The 20,445-nt window shown below is 42.8% G+C and overlaps 2 protein-coding genes across 2 annotated transcripts; both read left to right on the plus strand.

The window, feature by feature from the left end:
* Nucleotides 1–150: 150 nt before the first annotated feature.
* Nucleotides 151–7,181, plus strand: LOC137910734 (solute carrier organic anion transporter family member 1C1-like). The gene is made up of 14 exons (XM_068755133.1): nucleotides 151–201; nucleotides 1,413–1,554; nucleotides 2,066–2,198; nucleotides 2,347–2,471; nucleotides 2,609–2,755; nucleotides 3,084–3,182; nucleotides 3,401–3,667; nucleotides 4,114–4,278; nucleotides 4,945–5,140; nucleotides 5,250–5,415; nucleotides 6,106–6,290; nucleotides 6,549–6,613; nucleotides 6,756–6,873; nucleotides 6,968–7,181. Exons 1-14 carry the CDS (start codon nucleotides 151–153, stop codon nucleotides 7,179–7,181), a joined length of 2,073 nt encoding a protein of 690 aa, XP_068611234.1.
* A 4,263-nt stretch (nucleotides 7,182–11,444) lies between these two features.
* Nucleotides 11,445–19,893, plus strand: slco1e1 (solute carrier organic anion transporter family, member 1E1). The gene is made up of 14 exons (XM_068755480.1): nucleotides 11,445–11,543; nucleotides 12,062–12,203; nucleotides 12,306–12,438; nucleotides 12,542–12,669; nucleotides 13,912–14,058; nucleotides 14,183–14,281; nucleotides 15,388–15,609; nucleotides 15,761–15,925; nucleotides 17,944–18,139; nucleotides 18,277–18,442; nucleotides 18,540–18,724; nucleotides 18,817–18,881; nucleotides 19,070–19,187; nucleotides 19,335–19,893. The coding sequence occupies exons 1-14, from the start codon at nucleotides 11,445–11,447 to the stop codon at nucleotides 19,891–19,893; spliced, it is 2,424 nt and encodes an 807-aa protein (XP_068611581.1).
* The last annotated feature ends 552 nt before the right edge of the window (nucleotides 19,894–20,445 follow it).

The following is a 20,445-nucleotide window of genomic DNA, read 5'->3' on the forward strand; positions in this document are numbered from 1 at the left end:
TATTTTTCCTTTTCTTTGCATTTGAAATCTATTTAATAAATCAGATGAAATGAATATATTTTTGGATATAATCTTGAATTGTATTTTGTTTGTAGCTTGATTTCTGCAGGTCCTTCGTCGGTGTGTTTTCTGCTATCTCTCTGCAGCATCATGAGTGTAGAGTCCAAAAAACCACGTGAGGCCCGTTGGTCCAAGCTCAAGGTTGGAGAAACGTTCCCCTTTTACCTCTATTACAAAGCATATTGAGGAACAGCTCTCAATACATCATGCATGAATAATGTTGCTATTTGATTCCCGGTATCTAAATTATTTAAGCTACTGCTTTGAGTACAAATAAAACAAGGTTGGTGCCGAGCTAAAAAATATAATCATTATCTCAACAACTCTTATCAGCATATAATTATCTTAACCTTAACTTTTATCTCAGTTTTATCTTTGATCATCAAACATGACACCTCACAATGCAGTAAATATCAAATTAATAAAAATAAATCCTGCTTTTTCCTCTGGGACAGATAAACCTTTAAGACTTTAGCACCAACTCCGGCCATGAAAACTGTACTTCTTGCTCATGAAATAGGAACAAAGCTGTATAGGGTCATTAAAAGGCTTGTGCATTTCATTTGTACATTATCCTTAAAAAAACAAAAAAAACAATGCTAGATCTGTGCGTTTCCTGAGGAGGTGCTTCCATTTGGTTTATTTTAAGTTTATGAAATTCCTCCTGATAACAGTCTAATCCTACAAGAAAATGGGGCATTGATTAAAATATTGAGTAAAAGGTATTGGTCACTAAAGTGCAGAGGGTTAGTTGAGCTGTACTCTGAATCTGCCGGGTGTGAGCAGAAAGAAAGTAATTACAGTCATGGATGTCTGTGACCTACAGCCCTGTTTCCCCCTCCTTATCATTGTTTAATAGTCTTTGTGGTGAAGATAATATGAGCTGTAGGATTAAAGGTGTCTGACTCCAAAGAAGACTTGGGTTACAGATATTAGATTAATTCCCAGGACCAAGAGATCTACAATTATTTTTAACTTTGTTTCATTTTTTGGGGATTTACCTCCATACATTTTATTAAGATATAAAAAGTAAAAGCTCCAATGAAATATTATCCACGCTCAACAGGATATGGAAATGAAAATATAAACATTTGCATTTAAACCAATAAGGAACAAGTGGATAAAAAAATCGGGGAAACACATGCAAAGTATTATAGCTCTTATAAATACATGTAATAATACAGTTATTCACGCTCATTGCAAAAGGTACATTACATCCCTTTATCCTTTGTGTCACAACAAGCGTTACTGGAAATCCTTTCATTGCATTACTGGAACCCCTTACAAGCAGATTAATCCTCCCTCTCAGTTTCATCTGATATCTTATTGTGTGTGTGTTTGTGTGTTTCCAGCTTTTTCTGGCCTCTCTAGCTTTTGTATTTTTTACCAAAGCCTTTGGAGGAGCCTATATGAAAAGCTCCATAACACAGATTGAGAGGCGCTTTGATATCCCCAGCTCCCTCACCGGGGTTATAGACGGAAGCTTTGAGATCGGTATGTTTCATTTTTATTTCATATTTATGGGTTTACAACTTTATATGGTAAATAATGTATGAGTGAAAATGTTCAGAGGACTATTGGAATTATGGGGTACACAATAGCACCATTCTTGCCTGCTTCCGGTTTTGGGTTAGCAAGCATTTTGCAATAATTTCCGTTTCTACACAGAAAATAGGAAGCTATGACTAGCTTAGCATAAATAAACAAGTCTTGATTTGTCCCTAGTGTACATTAACACATTCTAGTTTTGAATTAAATTCAAAACTATACAAGACTTGTGAAAATACAACATCCTGTCTCTTCCTGGGAGTATAAAATGAATAAATGAACAGAGATTCAGTGACAGTAGGAAAACAGAGTCCTCCTTATTTACAGTCTTGATGCCAAGCAATGCAAGACATCGACTGACGCACACAAACCTGATATAAGTCTGTGCAACAAAGTACATTTGTATGTATAATTAATTCCTGAAACTTTCTTTAACATGAATTCCTTTCCTTTCCAGGCAACCTGTTGGTCGTAGCCTTTGTTAGCTACTTTGGTGCCAAGCTCCATCGTCCCAGGCTGATTGGTATTGGCTGTATCATCATGGCTGTTGGAGCTTTCATCATAGCCCTGCCTCACTTCCTCCAGGGACCGTTAGTACAGATTAAATTGAATCAAATTATGAAAAACAATCTTACCAATTATTATTTTTTGACTCTGTACATATTACTCTATGTATTTTACTCTGTATTTTTCTTTTTTTTTTTATAAGGTCATGTAATAATTCTCAATGTTTTCCAGGTATAAATATGAGACCACTGTGTCTTACCACACGGCTTTCAACAGCAGTGACACCGCCCTGCCCTGCCACTCCAACCACAGCCTGAGCGATGCGGATGGCAGGCCTGATTTGAAGGCCAGAGCAGGTACATGTTCATCATTGCATCAGATGTAAGACTTATAAGGCCTGAGCTTTCAGTCACTTTTCTATTCTAGATATGAAACCAAATCCATGCATTCACGGAAGGAGTTGATGTGTTGACTCCAGATTTCCCTCTTTCAGATTGTGAAAAGGTGGCTGGGTCGTCCATGTGGGTCTACGTCTTTATTGGAAACATGCTGCGTGGAATTGGAGAGACCCCCATCGTGCCTCTGGGCGTGTCTTATCTGGATGACTTCTCCAGAGAGGAGAACACGCCATTCTATTTGGGTTTGTCATTCTGTACTTCCTACCTGTCTGTACCAGTTTATATTACAGTACACACTCTTAAAGGAACAGTTCACTCAAAGATGGGAATTTATCATGTGTTTTACTAAACATCTGTAGAAGATGTTAGTAATCAAAATCAAACCTAAAATGATGATTCAATCCCAGATGCCAAAATGAACGTGAACTTGAATTCCAGATGAACCATGTTTTTGTTTACACTCTTCAGTACAATGATAACTTTTTTTTGTAATTATTTGTTGCATTTTTACTTTTCGGTGTACCAGTCCTGTCTAAAGTACATGTATTTCCCTGTTTATTTATTCGACAGCCTGCATCCATACAGTAGGAATCTTTGGACCTATTTTTGGCTTCATGCTCGGGTCCTACCTGGCCAAGCTCTACGTCGACATTGGCGCTGTGGATTTAGGTATGGGACATCTCAAGGCACAAAAGGTGCAATACTTCTCACCATCTATTGTTGTTGCTTAACAACCGAGTCAGAACTGAACAGAAATGTTGACGGTCCCTGAAGAGGAGGCCTCCATGCATGCTCCCCACCTCCTGCTAAGGTCTAGACTGTAATGATAAAGCAGATGTAGGGACCACCAACTGAAGTTTTTAGTTTTGTATGTCTTGCTTCTCCAGACACCATCACCATCAACTATAAGGACTCCCGTTGGGTGGGAGCCTGGTGGCTGGGCTTTATAGTGTCTGGCACTTTGATTCTGCTGTCCAGCATCCCATTCTGGTTCCTGCCCAAGTCTTTGCCGAAGCAAGGGCAAGAGGAGAACCAGAGTAAAAGCACAGAGGTCACCAGTGTGGCGGAGCAAGAGAATTTCCTACCAGGAGAAAACCAGACTCACGAGGACAAGGAGAAAGAGAATCCAGTCACCTTTCAGGATATGGCTAAAGGTATCATCCTATCTTAAGAGAGATCATTATGAGAATGTGTGGAAAAAGTACTTCAAATCAGGTACAATTTAAAAACTGGTATCCAATCAGCCTTTCAACCTCCGAAAGGATTTATGAGCAGTGCAATAATGCACACCATAAACTACAAACACTGATAACTCAATGTGGGCAAGAGATGAATGTTACATTAGGACAGAGATATAATAACTGTTGGGCCCAGTCAACCATGTCAACACTAACATTGTCCTCAAAAGGACAATATGAAAGTGTTAAAAGTCCTCACATTTAAGAGGCATTATAATAAAAGATAATAAAAGAATGACACAAACTAACCTCAGAAAGATGCCTTCAAAAAGACAACAAGTGCAGCTGCTGTTATATTCATCCCAGAATAATAACGTGAGTCACTAAAACCCTGTTGCTGTCTTTGTGCATTGTTTGATCAGATTTCATTCCGTCTCTGAAGAGGCTCTTCAGAAACAACATTTTCTCGCTGATGATCGTCACCTACTTGGTGTCCGTCAACGGCTTCATCGGAATGATCACCTTCAAGCCAAAGTTCTTGGAGCAGATCTTTGGACAGTCAGCTTCCAAGGCCATTTTGCTCATAGGTATGAAGCAGTAACTGGCCTCAATGTGATCTGATTACTGAGCTTTGTAGACCTGTGCATAGAAAACAATGATGTTATTGAAGGGAAGTGTGATTGTGAAAGATAAAGTTCACTTGTTAGCCCTAAGCGACCCTCTTATTGGCTTTCTCTATGATTAGATAACATCCCGAGTTAAGATTAGAATACATAAGACTTTAATGGTACCAGTACAGTTAGCACTGTAATTGTATAACTGTAGACATTTTAAGGTCATTTTTCATCACTTAACCATTATTATGACATGTTGCACAACAACAGAAATGCTTTGTGGGGGGGAAAAAACCTCTCACAACAGAGGTTCTAAAATACTTTACTTGGTCGATTAATTCAGGAATGTAAATGAACGATGGTGGGCAATGAAAATGAGTCCCGGTATGCCCTTAACCCTAACCCTGTCAGGCCAACTAGAATCATTTTTTTGTTTTGTTTCAGAAAACAAATTGACATAGTGTTTGTTGTAGCATCTGACCAGTGAACTACTGTATACGTTTGCATATTAAGAGACTAACCATCAAAAATCATTAACATCAGAGGAACACGAAAGAATGACTAGTTGATGGTGCAACACTTTCCTTTTATGGTGTATCTAGTTTTGCGATTGACCCATATTATCATTGATTCATTCAGGTACACTGAACCTCCCAGCAGTCGCTTTGGGCATCATTACTGGAGGCTTCATACTAAAGCGTTTCAAACTGGGAGTCATTGGCGCAGCCAGGGTGGCAATGGTCGCCTCCATTGTATCCTGTGCATTGCTTTTTGTTCAGTCCTTCCTCCACTGTGACAACGCTGAGGTGGCCGGTATCACCATCTCATATCAGGGGTAGGTACAGAAATTAAAACACATCATGTCTTTATTCCATTCATTAAGAATGATATCCATCGTAATAAAAGCCTATCTTACTGGGCCGGTGTCTATTCATGTCCATCAGGGTTCCTCAAGTATCCTACAACCACCAAACTCTACTGTCAGAGTGTAATATGGGCTGCTCCTGCTCAAAGAAGCACTGGGATCCAGTATGTGCCTACAATGGAATGACCTATGTCTCCCCCTGCCTGGCTGGCTGTCAGACCTCCACTGGCAATGGCAGGGAAATAGTAAGGCAACCAATACTTCCTCTTAGCAATAGATAAGATGGGTGAGCAGGCGGTGAAACAATCCAACACAAAAGTACACAAACAAAGGCAAACAAGTAGCACCGGAAGAGGCGAATGAGGCCTATCATTTGAATATTGCATCTAGCGTTGTCTACCTGAACTAGCTTGCAAACTCAGCTTCATTTAGCCATGATGCTGTGTCCCGATGCCAGGTAAGCTTTCAAGCCATTATAAAATGGTATAATTGGCACCAAGTATATCAAGTAATAGATGCATGACGTAAAGTAGGAGTCAATATTGTGTAAAACACCATGTGTCACTTTAGTAAGTGTTGTTTCAGTGGAGTGGCCAGACCTGGATGCTCAAAACGTACCAAAACAAAAGGTTTTTGAGAAAAAGCTCTTTCTAGCATGTTGATGGCTAGAGATTTGTCCGTAGTTATTTTAATTCTCTAAATCCATACATTTAAGTCAATGGTGACTTTTCTGCAGGCTTTGTAAGAGCTTGACTGTCACAGGCTGACTCAAAATATCTACACGTTGGATTAAAGACATTACGTACATATTCAAGTTTCAGAGGTGCCAATCAAATTGTCATAGAGCTTTATGGTAGCAGTATGTGGAAAAAAAAGGAAGCAAAGTCCACTGTCACAGCTGTGTGATTGTTTCTACCCATATTCTTCTTCTTCAGATGTTTCATAATTGTACCTGTCCTGGTGAGATGTTGGCCCCAGGAACGAACATGTCTGCAGTACTGGGCCAGTGCCCGAGGAAGAGTGACTGCGATCGCGTCTTCAAACTTTTCATGGGGTTATCTACGCTGGGGTCATTCATTTCAGCCTGCGGGGGAACGCCAGGATACATCGTATTTCTGAGGTCAGACACTCTAAAATGTTGATTGCCAGGTTTTTTAATGCCCTGTAGCGTCTTCTTTCACAACATGCATGTGCCTTTATGGCATTCCGTCAATGAATCACAATAGAAACCTTGTGATAACCGTTTTGGCACTAACACAGAACACGATGTGCAACGTCTTTCACACTGTTGCTTTTGTTGCATCCTGTATATATTTTTTTTACATTGAATTGCTGATGAGAACATATAATTACCGGTACATGTGGGTTAATGTTGCAGGTCCGTACAACAAGACCTCAAAGCTCTGGCGTTGGGTATGCAAACACTGATAGTAAGAACTCTGGGTGAGTACTGAAAATACATTTTGTGATATTTGTTATGTAATGGCATTGGCTCATAGAACCATGCTTAGACAGACAGCAATGATAAGTGCAATTACAATTTGGCTTTTTTATATTTAAACATGTGTGACTGTCTGTTTTGCAGGTGGGATACCTCCTCCAATATATTTTGGGGCACTGATTGACCAAACCTGTTTGAAGTGGGGCACAAAGCAGTGTGGAGGCAGGGGAGCATGTCGGCTGTACGACGCCAATGCCTTTAGGTATGACAGAGAGAGGGAGAGAGAGAGAGAGAGAGAGAGAGAGAGAATTGAAAATGATAAATGTAACCCTTTTCCAATGTACTTTTACTTGCAGAATGATATTCATGGGCTTGATTACTGGACTCTACGTGGTGTCCAACATGATGTGGGGATTCCTTTACTGCAGAATCGTAAAGAGACAGAAGAAGTTAGCGCTGAGGAAGCAGGCCAATGAAAATGGAGCAGAGGGGAGCAGCCAAACCAACGGACATGCTAAGATCAATATCGGCAATAACAAAGATGACACAAACACAGAGAGCACCATATGAGGTCTGTTGAAGACACAGATAGCCCTGTGTTGGATTGAATCCATGTGTAAATGGTGTAATGTCAGCACGCTTTGGATTGTTTATTTGGGCAGTCCACTCATTTTCCGTCAGATATTGTACCAAAACCTCAAACTGCTATTCTACAGCTCAAGCTTTTTTTTCAATAAGAACAACTATTGGATTACATCAAATTATTTGCAGATATCATCTTTACAGTAAATTGTTATAGCTCCGCCTCCAAACAATTAAGAAAATATTGCAAACTTCTGAGCAGACAAAACTTATGTGACATTTCAGTATGATGTCTCAGAAATTCAGAACAAAATGCATCAAATATCTGATGCACATTTTGTCCGTTATTTATACTTGAATAGCGTTAGGTAATGTAAGTATGTGTAGGGACAGTTTGGAAAACGGTATACAGTATTTGCTCAATATGCACAGTGTATAGTGTTAGCTGCTTAGTGTTGACAAGCTGATGCGCATAAGTTTTTTTTATGTTTTTGACAATGTTGTTGCTCATGTTTGTTCAGTGATGGTGAAAGTTAATGAGACTACCTCGTTGTTTTTGGTAAATAGTATCACAAAGTGGACAAAACAGGTGACAAAGGTTGAAGTTTAGATTGTGTTAGGCCTAACCCAAAAAAACAGGAATGCACAGCTTCAACTTTGACCCAACTTTAATGGATGAGGAGAATAATTCAGAAATAAGAAGAAACTAGGATCCTTTTGTTTGACTCTGGAGGGTTCAACTGGGACAGTCATGCATTTTAATTCCTAAATAGGTGACTATTTCTGCGCCCCCCCCCCCCTCCTTACCAAACTATAAATCAGATGGTAAAACTCAGACCTGGTTGTACTACTTTGAATGTCGCTAAAAAATATACATTTACCAAATGTAAAATTATTGATACGAACCCTGCATATTGAATTTGATATGCTTACATTGTGTCCATAAGTGTTTCTTCTTTTCTTTTGATTGTTTATATTATTAAATGCACTTTTGTTGTCCCAAAATTCACAAGTCATCCATGTTTTCTTGTATGTACCTGCTGTGCTCTTTTAGCAGTAGCTCACAGGGCCTCGTGATCATGTCAGCACAGCTATGCTTACTTAGGCAGCTTTATTTTTGAGCATTGTTCCCTCGTTATTTTTGATTTATCTGCTTTTGGTTCATCCTCGTCGAGTGTTTCCAACTAGTGGAATGTACAGCAGCTAAATAGCCCAATATTTTCCTCAAGACAATAAAAATCAATCAGTATCAGAGTCTGAATTCTAACATTTTATGTATCTACTGGAGAGGGGGGCGTGTGTGTGTGTTAATATGTCTTTATTGTCTGGATTATGTCATTGCAAGATATAATCCAGACAGTAAAGCCCAGGAGAAAGGTCACTGGCACCAACAAAACGGCAATCATTAAACGACTTGAGCTTCTAGTGAAATCACTTCCCACGATATGACATACTTATCTATTGTTGACTATATGCATTGCTTAAGTGGGTTGCAGGTGGAAGGTTAGGCGTCATTATGGAAAAAGAAATGATGCATTTTACCCTTAATTCTATCCAATCCCTTTTATTTAACGTTCACATTTTAGTGTTCGTGAATCTGTCGCACTGTGCAATGTCTCATTTCCCCAGCAGGCTGTACTCAAGACACAGAATATCCACTGCATTTCCACCGTGGGCGTCTCACGGCTGTTTGTTCAAACCAAAGCCAGCCGTGGAGTATTTATAACCTGTAATGAAACAATGCTTCAAATTAATTCAGATATGACTACCTAAGTCTCAAATTTGAACAAACACGCAAATGTATTGTAGACGACATGTATTCATGTCTAAATGTAACTAAATGTAAAACAATAGTGTTAAACGTAAGAGAGAACGGTGAACAGGAATGTCAGGGCTCTTAATCATTATCCTTGGAATTTGTTAGGCTGATTATGTGACCTGCTGGAAGGTGCACCGCCTGGCCTGGCTGGCATGTGAGCGGAATGAGAATGTGGAAGGCCTTTTGTCCCGCTGGTTCCGAGGTTCCGCTCTGAGACTGGGAGCACCGGAGTTTGATTACAGAAGATTTCACATCCTCTCATTTGGAAGAGAGGCACATGTCATCCTGAAGAGGAGCCGAGAAGAAGAAGAAAGGGGAGACTCCAGTCATCCGGAGACGCACAGGTATCGTATCAGACTTTCTCAGTACTTACTAGGAGGCAGTGAGTTTCCGAGCAGCCTCTCTAGATATACAGAGAGAACAGAGCTACTCATCAACATCAAGAGTCCATGCCATTGTTGCAGATGTATGGAACTGATGAGGAGGTTCCAGCCACACTGTACCCCAGCCGAGACCCTCGGCGTGGGTTTATCTCGTGTAAATCCTGGCGGAGGGAGGGAGGGAGGGGCCTCCGTATGTTTTTCTGGCCTTAATAAATGCAGCGCTAACATTGCATATTGTAGGAGAGATTAGGAGGCTCAGGAGAGGGTCTACAAATACCTCACAGAAATTAGGAATGACAAAAAACTGTTGCAGCGACCTGTAGTCCCACAACACCAGTCACTGTGAGGATTATGGGACAAAGAGAAAAAGAGGTGAGTGAACTACAAAATAAATTGGGTTTATCTGATATGACTAGATTTTTGAGGACACTGGTTTGGGTTATATGGCCCCAAAGAGACGGCATAATCCATCTTTCAATTAAGTATGTTTGGGAAGACCAACCAACGCCAGGGCTGTTAGCATGAAAATGGCACAATCCACTCACCAATGATCTAATTATTTCTTATCTATTATCTAATGAGTTTAAAGAAATAGAGGAGTCTAAACTGTCAAATTAAAAGTATGACAAAAAATTCCTTGAACCTCATCTCATCCTACTATTAGCGGCTGGAATTCTGGAGTCGGTGGCATATAAAGCAGCAGAAGATCCCTGACAAACAGAAAGGACTATTGTATTTGTATTTGCCTGGCCTTGAGCAGCGTAATCATTCACTCCTCAACCACCAGTTTGCAACAGGAATCACACACAAAAAAAGAAGAAAAAAAAAGATGTGATCTCTTAAACTTTGCATCCGAGTTCATTTTTTAGGTACAATTTGGTTATGTAACATGCTCAATGTAAATAATGTAACTCTACTGCAACAGAGCAGTGGGGGGGCAAACATAACAAGCATATAAACACGGGAAGAGAAAATGGCTCCAAGCGAGAAGCGTTCCCACACAGTGATATGGATTGGGAGTGAATGGGAATGAATGATTCCTGGAAGATTGGGCTGGAGCAGGAATGTAATGGCAGGAGGCGTGGCAGTGTCTGCACTGAGTTGGCAGAGTGTAGGTAAGATGTAAGAAACGATGCAGAAGCCACCCTCCTGCCAGACGGGAGGGGAAAATCACAAATGCCCAACTAGGAGTTCTATAACATTTCCATGAATTCATCTGATGAGATCAAGAAATGTTGCCAAAGAAAGAATTCAACTTTAAGGAAAGCTTGACTTTTGGAAACCTGGTTGATTGTGTTACTTTGTCGCAGACTGTACAGGGTAGCATTACTAGAGTTGTGTGATTCCAAGAGTGAGTCCAAATGAAAACAGGAGACACTCTCCTATCACAGAGCACACCTGATACTTTCCTCCACCCGTTCCAGACTGCCTGCACACGATTCTTCACCTCATTTCCACATTCTATCCATCACGCTGCACTGTTGACCCGAGGCACCCGAAGTCCTCGACCTCCTTTACATCTATTCCTTGTAAAGTCACCCCACCCCCCAGAGTGTTTATCTGAAAGTCTGAAGAAGTTTACCACAGTTGAAGAACAGACATCAAATCACGGTGTCTTCTTCCCGCATACCAGAGACCTAAGAGAGTCTAAGAGAAAACAAAGGCTGGTGGTTCTAGTTCCGGCCCTGCACAAGGAGATCAGGGAAGTAAGACTCAGATGAGACGAGGGGACAGAGACAGAGGAGGAATGATGCTTTACTATGCCAGCTTCTCTCAGCTGTTTGCCTCTTCCCAATATTCATGCAAAGCTATGCATACCAACAATATTCAACATTCATAGCACAGAGTGAGATTGACCTGCGCACCCTTCGCTGCACCGCTAGAGGTTATATTAACTGCTTTTAATGTGGAAAGGTTTACAGAATTAAAAAGTGACTTCAACCTCATATTAGTTACGTACCCTTCTGTCCTTTATTGTCTATCTATTGTGTGTGTCTGCATGTGCTGTAGTGATTGGAGGGCAGGAAAGTAACCAGGTGTGGCCTTAGGATGGAGGATGCAGAAGAGGGATCAAGGATGGCCAGTCAGCAGGCTCTGTGTTACCCGGAACAGAAGACCAGGAAATGTCCCGGCATCTCCACTCTCAAAGTACTGTTGCGATCTGTAGTCAAGACTCCTCTGCTCACTTGTAGTTCTTTTTATTTTAAATTAATCTGCTAATTTCAAGAACATAATTTTAGCTTTAAGATCATGTGCTCAAAATTGTTTAAATAAGAAATGCAGTGGTCCTGTGTGTGAAAGGTCAAACTTGAATCATGGATAAATAAACTCCAGTTGCAGTTTCTTATGATACACAGAACATTTATAAAAAATAAGAAAAGCAAAGAAAAAGAGATGAATATTATTAGTATTATTGTTTTAATCAATCTCTTGCCATTTTGCATCTGGATGTATGCTTTACTTCAGTGTCTGAAGAATGAAGAGCTGATTGCAGCACCACATTAGCATGCACAGAACAGCAATGCCATAAATAAATAGAGTAAAACACACAGCACTGTATGGACAGCATCATGTACTTATAGTATTCTCTGTGAAGTGATTGGCATTTTAAAGAAAATTGAATTTGCCATTTACAAAACATTTGCTGTGTCGTTTTTTTTTTCCAGATGTTTATTGCGGCGCTGTCCTTCGCCTATTTTTCCAAGGCCCTGACAGGAACCTACATGAAGAGCTCCATCACTCAGATTGAGCGGCGCTTTGATCTCTCCAGCACACACATCGGACTCATAGACGGCAGCTTTGAAATGGGTACCGCCCTCATCCTTTGTGCATTCGATTGTGTCCCTACGTTCTACGCTGCTTCTCGAAATGTGTCATTTTCTTATTCTGGTTCTTTTGCTTTCTTTTCAGGCAACTTGCTGTTTCTTGCTGCGGTCAGCCATTTTGGGGCCAAACTGCATCGGCCCAGACTCATAGCTGTTGGCTGTTGCGTCATGGCTGTAGGGGCCTTTCTCACTGGCCTGACGCACTTCTTCATGGGACGGTATACCTACCCAAATGCCCCATTTTGCTTAAAAAGTTTTTTTTTTTTAAATGCACGTCTAAATGATGGATGAATCACCGGTGCACTGTCGTGGTTTTCACAGCTACAAGTTTGGCACAGTCGCTCAGGTATTCCAGAACGACAGTGTGAATATTTTTCCCTGTGTGGATCCTTTTAAAGCAGAGGATGGCCCGGAAAATCAGAAGCTGCCCACTGTGGAAGGAAGCACGGGTAAGAACGAAAGACAAATTTATTTCCCTGATATATCAGAAATGTTATGTCCTTTCATATAAATCTGCAGTAAGAAAGATTTTTTAATTTTAATTTTTCTTTACGTCATTGGGTTCTTTCAAAGCACAGGTGTAGCCTACAGTCCTATACCGACTGTAGCTAATGCTAACAGTCAGTATAGGAGGTACCCTTATGTGTGAGGGTACACCGTCTCATCTGCAACACCAGCACAACTTGCTGGCTGTTTTTCAATCATCCCTGGAATGCACTGATCCTGATCGGACCTTCAGATCCACTACTGGGCCAATTACAAGCGGACAGCCGCTGACATGATTAACCCCAAAGCTACACCTCTTGGATGGCTGAAAACTTCAGTAATTGCGAACTGACTGTCCTCTAGAAAAAAAAAAAAAGGGCAAAAACTCCCCCACGCCTGTGACCGAAGCTGAATAGAAACACAACATCCATAAACTAATTTTAGCAGCACAATAAACAATCTCTCTACGTGGGCTGCCGGGCACGGTGAGAGCCAACAGGAAACATAGAGAGAGAAATACAAAAGAATAATATGTGGGACAGTCAGATCTGGCGTCAGTGCCGAGACAGATATTGGTCATATTTATTGTAGCTTCAGTTCGGACACTTCGCTCTCCCCGGTTCTCTTCTCTTTTCCATTCTACTTGGAAGAGCAGACCCTGTTCCAGCCAGTTCCGGCTCTCTGATGGGCTTCAGCTGAAATGTTATGTCCCCTCTTTCTATTGTTAACACATAATTAATTTGTCTTTTCCTTGGGGACGTTGTACTCTACCGCAGAGAGCAATGCATTGATCCCGTTGAGCTATTCTAGAGGGATTTATTGAGAAACGGCCACAGTGCGGCGGCACACTGAGCATCCCCATTGAAATTGAATGAACATCACATTGTGTTTGTGCATTTGGTTTTCAGGCCGGCCACAACAACTGAGGTTTGCAGACTTAATTTTCTTTTTCTCAATAATGTGTGATAGAAGGTTCATTTCAAAGTTCTGTTTCTGTGATGACTGTAGGAAACAGCGGCTGGGAGCATACACAATATATATATATATAGTTCATGTTTTTTTTGGTTTTCATTAAAGGAAAGTTGAATTATTCTAATATTTTAAAAGTGAGCTGGCAATAAAAGCATGGTCTGTGAAAGTCATTGTTAAATCAGACCGTGGCAAAATCAAAATGCTGCATCCTTTTTGTGTGTGTCTTCGTGGAGCCTGTGTGAAAGAGTCCGAGTCCAACATGTGGATCTATGTGTTTCTCGGAAACGCTCTGCGGGGGATTGGAGAGACCCCAGTCACGCCTCTGGGCATCTCGTACATCGATGACTTCGCCAAGGCAGAAAACTCTCCCTTCTACATCGGTGCGATATTATTGCTTGTTTTATAGAATGCAATGCAATATAATGGCTAGTAGATACACATTCTTGTACCAAGTTAAATAGGTTATCTCTGTTTCGCCTGCCCTCATTATTCCGTGACTTACAGCTTGTCTGCAGACCATCACGCTCCTGGGCCCCATGTTTGGCTTCCTACTTGGATCCTATTGTGCCAGGCTATACGTCGACATTTTACATGTTGACATGGGTGAGTATGATGCATTTGTTTAGGAAGTATCATCGTCTTAACTTTGACGCTCCTGATTTCAGCGGGGGGGGGGGGGGGGGGGGGTCACCAGTGTTTAAAGAAAAACCTGAAATCAGCTTCTCTTATCTGATCTGTTCCCGTCAAAGAGTCTTTTTTTTTGGCTGGAATTTAATGTTTTGACTTATTTATTTATTTTATCTCTGCTGCTCATGATACACTAACATAAAGATAGGGTGCGTACTGGATAGGATTAGAAATGAGACAATGAGAGGGACTATGTCTCTCGGCTGGCCTGGGAACACCTCGGGATCCCCCCGGAAGAGCTAGAAGCGACAGTGGCGCAGCGGTTGAGAGGGTCGCCCTATGATCGAGAGGTTGGCGGTTCGATCCCCAGCTCAGGCGCATGTTTACACTGTTGTTGTGTCCTTAGGCAAGGTACTTCACCCACATTGCCCGGGCGCGTGCGCCGCGACCAGCAGCAGCTCAAACTGCTGTAAGCCAAATTGCCCTCCAGGGGACAGATTAATAAAGTATAAAAAAAAAAAAAGAAGAAGTGGTCGGGGAGAGGGAAGTCTGGGCTTCCCTGCTTGGGCTGCTGCCCCACCCCCCACGACCCGGCCCCGGATAAGCGAATGAAAATGGATGGATGGATGGATGGACAATGAGAGGGACAGTGAAGGTTAGACGTTTTGGAGACAAGGTCAGAGACGCCAGACTTCGATGGTTTGGACATGTCCAGAGGAGAGACAGGGACTATATCGGTAGAAGGATGCTGAGGATGGAACTGCCAGGGAACAGGGCTAGAGGAGGACCCCGGAGAAGATACATGGACGTAGTGAGGGAGGACATGAGAGCGGCTGGTGTTGGGGAGGACGACGCGAAGGACAGGGTGAAGTGGAGAACATTAATTTGCTGTGGCGAGCCCTCATGGGACAAGCTGGAAGTACAGTAGTAGTCTTGACTCTCACAGATAAGTGGGGTTAAATCAATAATTCATTTGCCAAACAGCCAGAGTGGGTCCACAGGATTAAAGTGTTGCGACGGCTCCCCCATCTTTAGCTTTCCTGCGCCTGCCTTGTGCTCACCCAGAAACCTCTGTTATGCAGAAAGCGTGACCATCACCTCTCAAGATGCCCGCTGGGTGGGCGCCTGGTGGTTGGGCTTCCTGGTGTCTTCTGCCCTCCTGCTGGTCTCCAGCATTCCCTTCTGGTTCCTGCCCCGCTCCTTGCCAAAGATCGAGGGATTGGAGCCCAGGCATGGCAACCTGGCTGGGACGGAGGATTCCGTCAGCAGCAATCACAATCTCAAGCTGAGTGGCATCGCTAAAGGTTCACACAATCCTCTCCCCCCCCCCCCAAGAAAGAATACTAATACAATCTAAACTTACATATCGTGTATAGATGTAGCGTTTTATTATCCAACAGTGTTTGTGCAGGTTTATGGTCATTGCTTGTCGTTTTGTGGGCTGTTCTTGCACAGGGTTTCTTCCCTCACTGAAGCGTCTGTTGGAAACTCCTGCCTACTTCTTCCTCCTCTGTGGGAGCATTCTAAAGTTCAACTCACTCATCGGGCTTTTCACCTTCAAGGCCAAATACATGGAGCAACAGTTCGGACAGTCTGCATCCCGAGCCAACTTCCTCATAGGTATAACACTAACTAGCATAGAAAAAAGCTGCTTTATGTGTAAAACCTAAACATCCAGCTCTGCTCTTCCCATACAGCAAGGCTATTGCTCATCATCATGAAATTACACTGCTAGAATCTTAATAATGGCTAAAGAGGTGAAATAATAGTCTACATGTCAAATAAAGTGTCTGCAGTAGGAGGGAATCCAGAAACGTAACTTTAATGATTCCAGCAGACAAATCAGAGATGGACAGGCAGTAGACGAGTTCCAGGAAACAGGCAGAGTTCACAAACCAGGTAGTCAGATAATTAAAGCAGCTACGTTGTACATATTATGTGTCTTTTATTTTATTGTTATTTTGCGTCAATGGAGTAATTTATTTTATTTTATTGGTATTGTTACATGTCGATGATTTATGTACTAAGGACTTTCAACGGAAACAAGACCACAAGGGCTTTTTTGAAATGCTCCTCTTAGACAGGATGTTTGACTTTATTTGTACTGTAATACATGCTACTGTGTGACTGTACCTGTACTCTAACATTCTATCTACTAAATATATTCATCATTATCAGGCTCAGGCAAACAGGGCAGGTACATGTGAATCAGCACCGGAGAGTAGGAACAAGTCGCTGACAATCTGGTAGAGGACTGAGCCGACTCTATATGCTGTGGGGCTGATGAGGAGATGGGCAGCAGGTGTCCAGAGCAGCACAGGTGATGTGGATGAGCTGATGACGGGTGTGGCAGGCAGCATCCCGAGAGGATGGCTGGGTTCCTCACTTAAAGTGGCAGCACTTTTTTTTTTTTATTACATTTTCATGATTCAAGGAAAATAAACTGTGATTGATTATTGTAAAATGTACAAAATTTGATTTTACAATATTCTGCCAAAACAGAATTTTGTTTAACTGATGGTGCATCTGTCTGCAAACAGCCAGCGTCAAAATAGAGCGAGAGCAACCACTGAGCAGATTAGCTCTCTGCTGATGAATCCTCTGGGGAGTCACTACTGGTACAGCCTCCAAAGGATGAAACAAATATACTGTATATATCATTTTTTATATAAAAAAAGGTAACTTCTTTAGATTTACATTTCTGCTAGTGTGTTTCGGTTTATTTGTGTACTACAAATAAACTTCCAATTCCACATTGTCTTTTCTGCATTCACCTGCAGATGAATTAGAGAACGAGTAATAAAATAGAGTATTTGCCGGCTTACTGTGACACAAATCACATTTTTCTTAGGGTTGTGTGAAAACAAAAATCTGATCTCATCAAATCAGATTGAGTTACTTTCATCCTGATGGGATTTGCATGGGATTTGTGGACATGCAACATGGGTTCGAACAATCAGATCAATTCAAGTCAATTCAGACAACAAGAGCAGACAGGACATAATGCAGTTCTTAATCTATGCAGTGGTTCATGATGGACGGAGGAACTCAGATTTTCATGGAAGTCTCAGCATATTGTAAGGATTAGCTCGGCTCTATTAAAAAGGAAAGTCTTTAGTCTACTCTTGAACATAGAGATGGTGTCTGCGTCACGGCCCAAATCAGGGAGCTGGCAACTGAAAGCTCCGCCCCCCAAGTCTGCTGGAACCACAAGCAAAATTGTACTTTGGGACCGCAGAGTTCTAGTGGAATAATGAGCTCTGGGTGTTCTTATAAAGCTTGTTTGTTTTCATATTCAGGCAGAATATGCTAAATAAATAGGCCCCGTGTGTAAATGCTTTGGAGGTGCTGGATTGCAGAATCTAATTCCCTTTGGGCATCGACAAGAAACCATTTTCTATCTCAGTTTCATGCTAATGTAAACTAACGGCCTCCTGCCTGCAGAGATATCAACTCAGCACAAAAGGCAAATTAATGTTTGGGCACATTGAATAGTTGGAGCGTCACAATGGCTTCCCAAACTGAAAAAGTACTTCACTCAAGCCTGTTTGATTATATTCATATAGATCATCTGTTCTGCTGCTGAGCGATGGTCCCTTGAGTCAGGGACTCTCCTCACCGCTGTGGTTTTCCCGTAGGCGTGTTGAACTTGCCAGCAGTGGCTGTGGGGCTCTTCCTCGGGGGGCTGCTGATGAAGAGGTATAAATTAAGTGTGGTGTCGGGGGCGCAGCTGTGCTTTGCCACATCCTTCATGTCGTACCTCCTCCTCCTGCTGCAGTTTGGCACCAAGTGTGACAACATTCCCGTGGCTGGGCTAACCATCTCCTATAATGGGTCAGTGCTGGGGGGGGGGGTTCTTTAACAAACCAAAATAATGTGTTCTTTTGCGGCTTCAAAATAGTCATCAGAACTTATTTTAGAGGCACAACTTGCGCCGACACTGAAGCGTAAACCCCGTTCTCTCTCTGCAGGACGCCGAGCGTGTCGTACAACGAGGACACGCTCGTCTCAGAGTGTAACCGAGGCTGCTCGTGTTCGGCAGAGGAGTGGGACCCTGTGTGCTCGAGCGGCGGCATCACCTACGCCTCTCCTTGCATGGCCGGCTGCTTCGGCTCCAGTGGCCACGGAAAGAACACGGTAGGCCCGCCGGCTGTGAATCCTGAAAACACCAGGCGTGAAGCTGAATCACACAGCGCGAGTGAGACAGACTTGCAGTTTCTCCACTCTTTTCCAGGTCTTCTTCAACTGCAGCTGTGTGTCCCCGTCCGTCCCGGCAGGCGGCGGCCTGTCCGTGAGGCTGGGCCAGTGTCCTCACGGCCAGGACTGCAGCCGGAGCTTCACCTCTTACATGGCTGTCTCTGTCCTCAGCTCCTTCATCAGTGCTCTGGGAACCACGCCCGGCTACATGGTCATCATCCGGTCTGTAGCTCTTAATGATGATGACATATATATATTCTAATGTTCAAAGGCACCGTCTGACCCGCTTTCTTATGACTCCTTCATCATTGCAGATGCATCTCACCAGATCTCAAGTCCCTCGCGGTGGGAATGCACGCCTTGGTGACGAGGACACTCGGTAACCGTTCTATTTCCCGGTAGCTTTTTAAACTTTCGATTTGGATTGGTTTCTGTAGAACAGCCCACCTGCATCATTTTGTCTGACATGATAACATCAGTTTTGCTATGCAGCAATAGAGTGATGTAATAAGATATAGGATTGAGTCCCTTATTATTGTATCTATATGGGTGCTATTTCGTCTGAAGGAGGGATTCCTGCACCTGTGTACTTTGGAGCTTTGATTGATTCAACTTGCCTGAAGTGGTCGATCAAGAAGTGTGGCGGCAGGGGGGCGTGCCGCATCTATGACTCCGCCATGTACAGGTATGCCATGGAAGACTGCACATGCGGAAATGTGGATGCCCAGAACAACTTTGCACTTTACTGCATGATGGAAATATGACAACAACTATAACAGCAAAGATCTCTGCCCTTTCTTGCTTTCTGTGCACCTGCTGTGTCCATTTTCAGGGTCATCTTCCTCGGTCTGATCACATGTCTCAGCGGTTCCTCCTATTTCTTCATGATTGCAGTCATCCTCCTCCTCAGACGGCAGTTTCAGAAACCACAGCGACAAATGGAGATGGAGAAGATGAAAACTCCAAAGATTGAACGTCAGGCCACATCAAATCCCCTTGAGAACCTCTCTAGCACCCCCCCTCAACCTCCCAAACTCAAGCCATGCGCCCCAAAAGGTTGTGGGAGGGCCGCAACAGAATGCGAGGAGGGAGAGGAGGCTGGTGGCGCGCAGGGGCTCCCCCAAGACATCGCCACACATAACCCACAGGAGAGGCAGCAGCTGGAATCCCGCACAGAGATCACTGTTGAGTTTTCTCCTCTATCGAGAGAGGAGGGGCAGAGGGGGCTGGATGGACAGAAGACAGAGACGGAGGAGGTGGAAGCAGAGAAAGAGGAGTGCTCTGAGGAATCCAGCGCACAGGTGGGAGGAGAGAAGCTGGATAATCAGGCAGATGATAAAAGAATGGATTGGAGAAAGAAGGAGATGGGCGATGCACCGCAGGCCGACTGAAGTCATTCTAGTCATTTTTGCTGGAATCCAGTCGCTGCTGCTTGTAAACAGAAAGCAGGGAGGCCGGAGCGCCGTCTGATTTCGTGCTTTATATGTGCACGTCTACATCAGCACAGTCTGCCCTGGTGGGAATAGTGGTGCTCCTGGTTTCCTTGATGCAGCGGTGGATAGTGAACTGGATAGTGGATCGTGAACTTTCTTTCTCTGACGAACCCAGAAAGGGTTATTTGGCACAACATAAGTGTATAATGCTATATACTAACACACCACCGTGTTGGTGAGGAAACTTGAGGCATTAACAAAGTCATATACCTGTCAAATAATGGAGCTGCCTTCCTCTGGCTGGGCCAGTCGTTGCATTTACATGTGATTATCTGTCATTTAGCCTATTATCAGAAGGTATTCCATTGTGTATTTTGATCACTCTAATACGGGCTGATTTTGTGTACTGCAGGTTGCAAGCCGCTATTTAAGGGAGCATGTTCAATGTATAAAATAAGAAAAAAAGAGAGAAAAGAACACCTTATTCTTGTGAGAATTTGGAAACTCAGT

This window comes from Brachionichthys hirsutus, chromosome 22 (assembly GCF_040956055.1).
Source record: "Brachionichthys hirsutus isolate HB-005 chromosome 22, CSIRO-AGI_Bhir_v1, whole genome shotgun sequence".
In the NCBI taxonomy this organism is placed as follows: domain Eukaryota; kingdom Metazoa; phylum Chordata; class Actinopteri; order Lophiiformes; family Brachionichthyidae; genus Brachionichthys; species Brachionichthys hirsutus.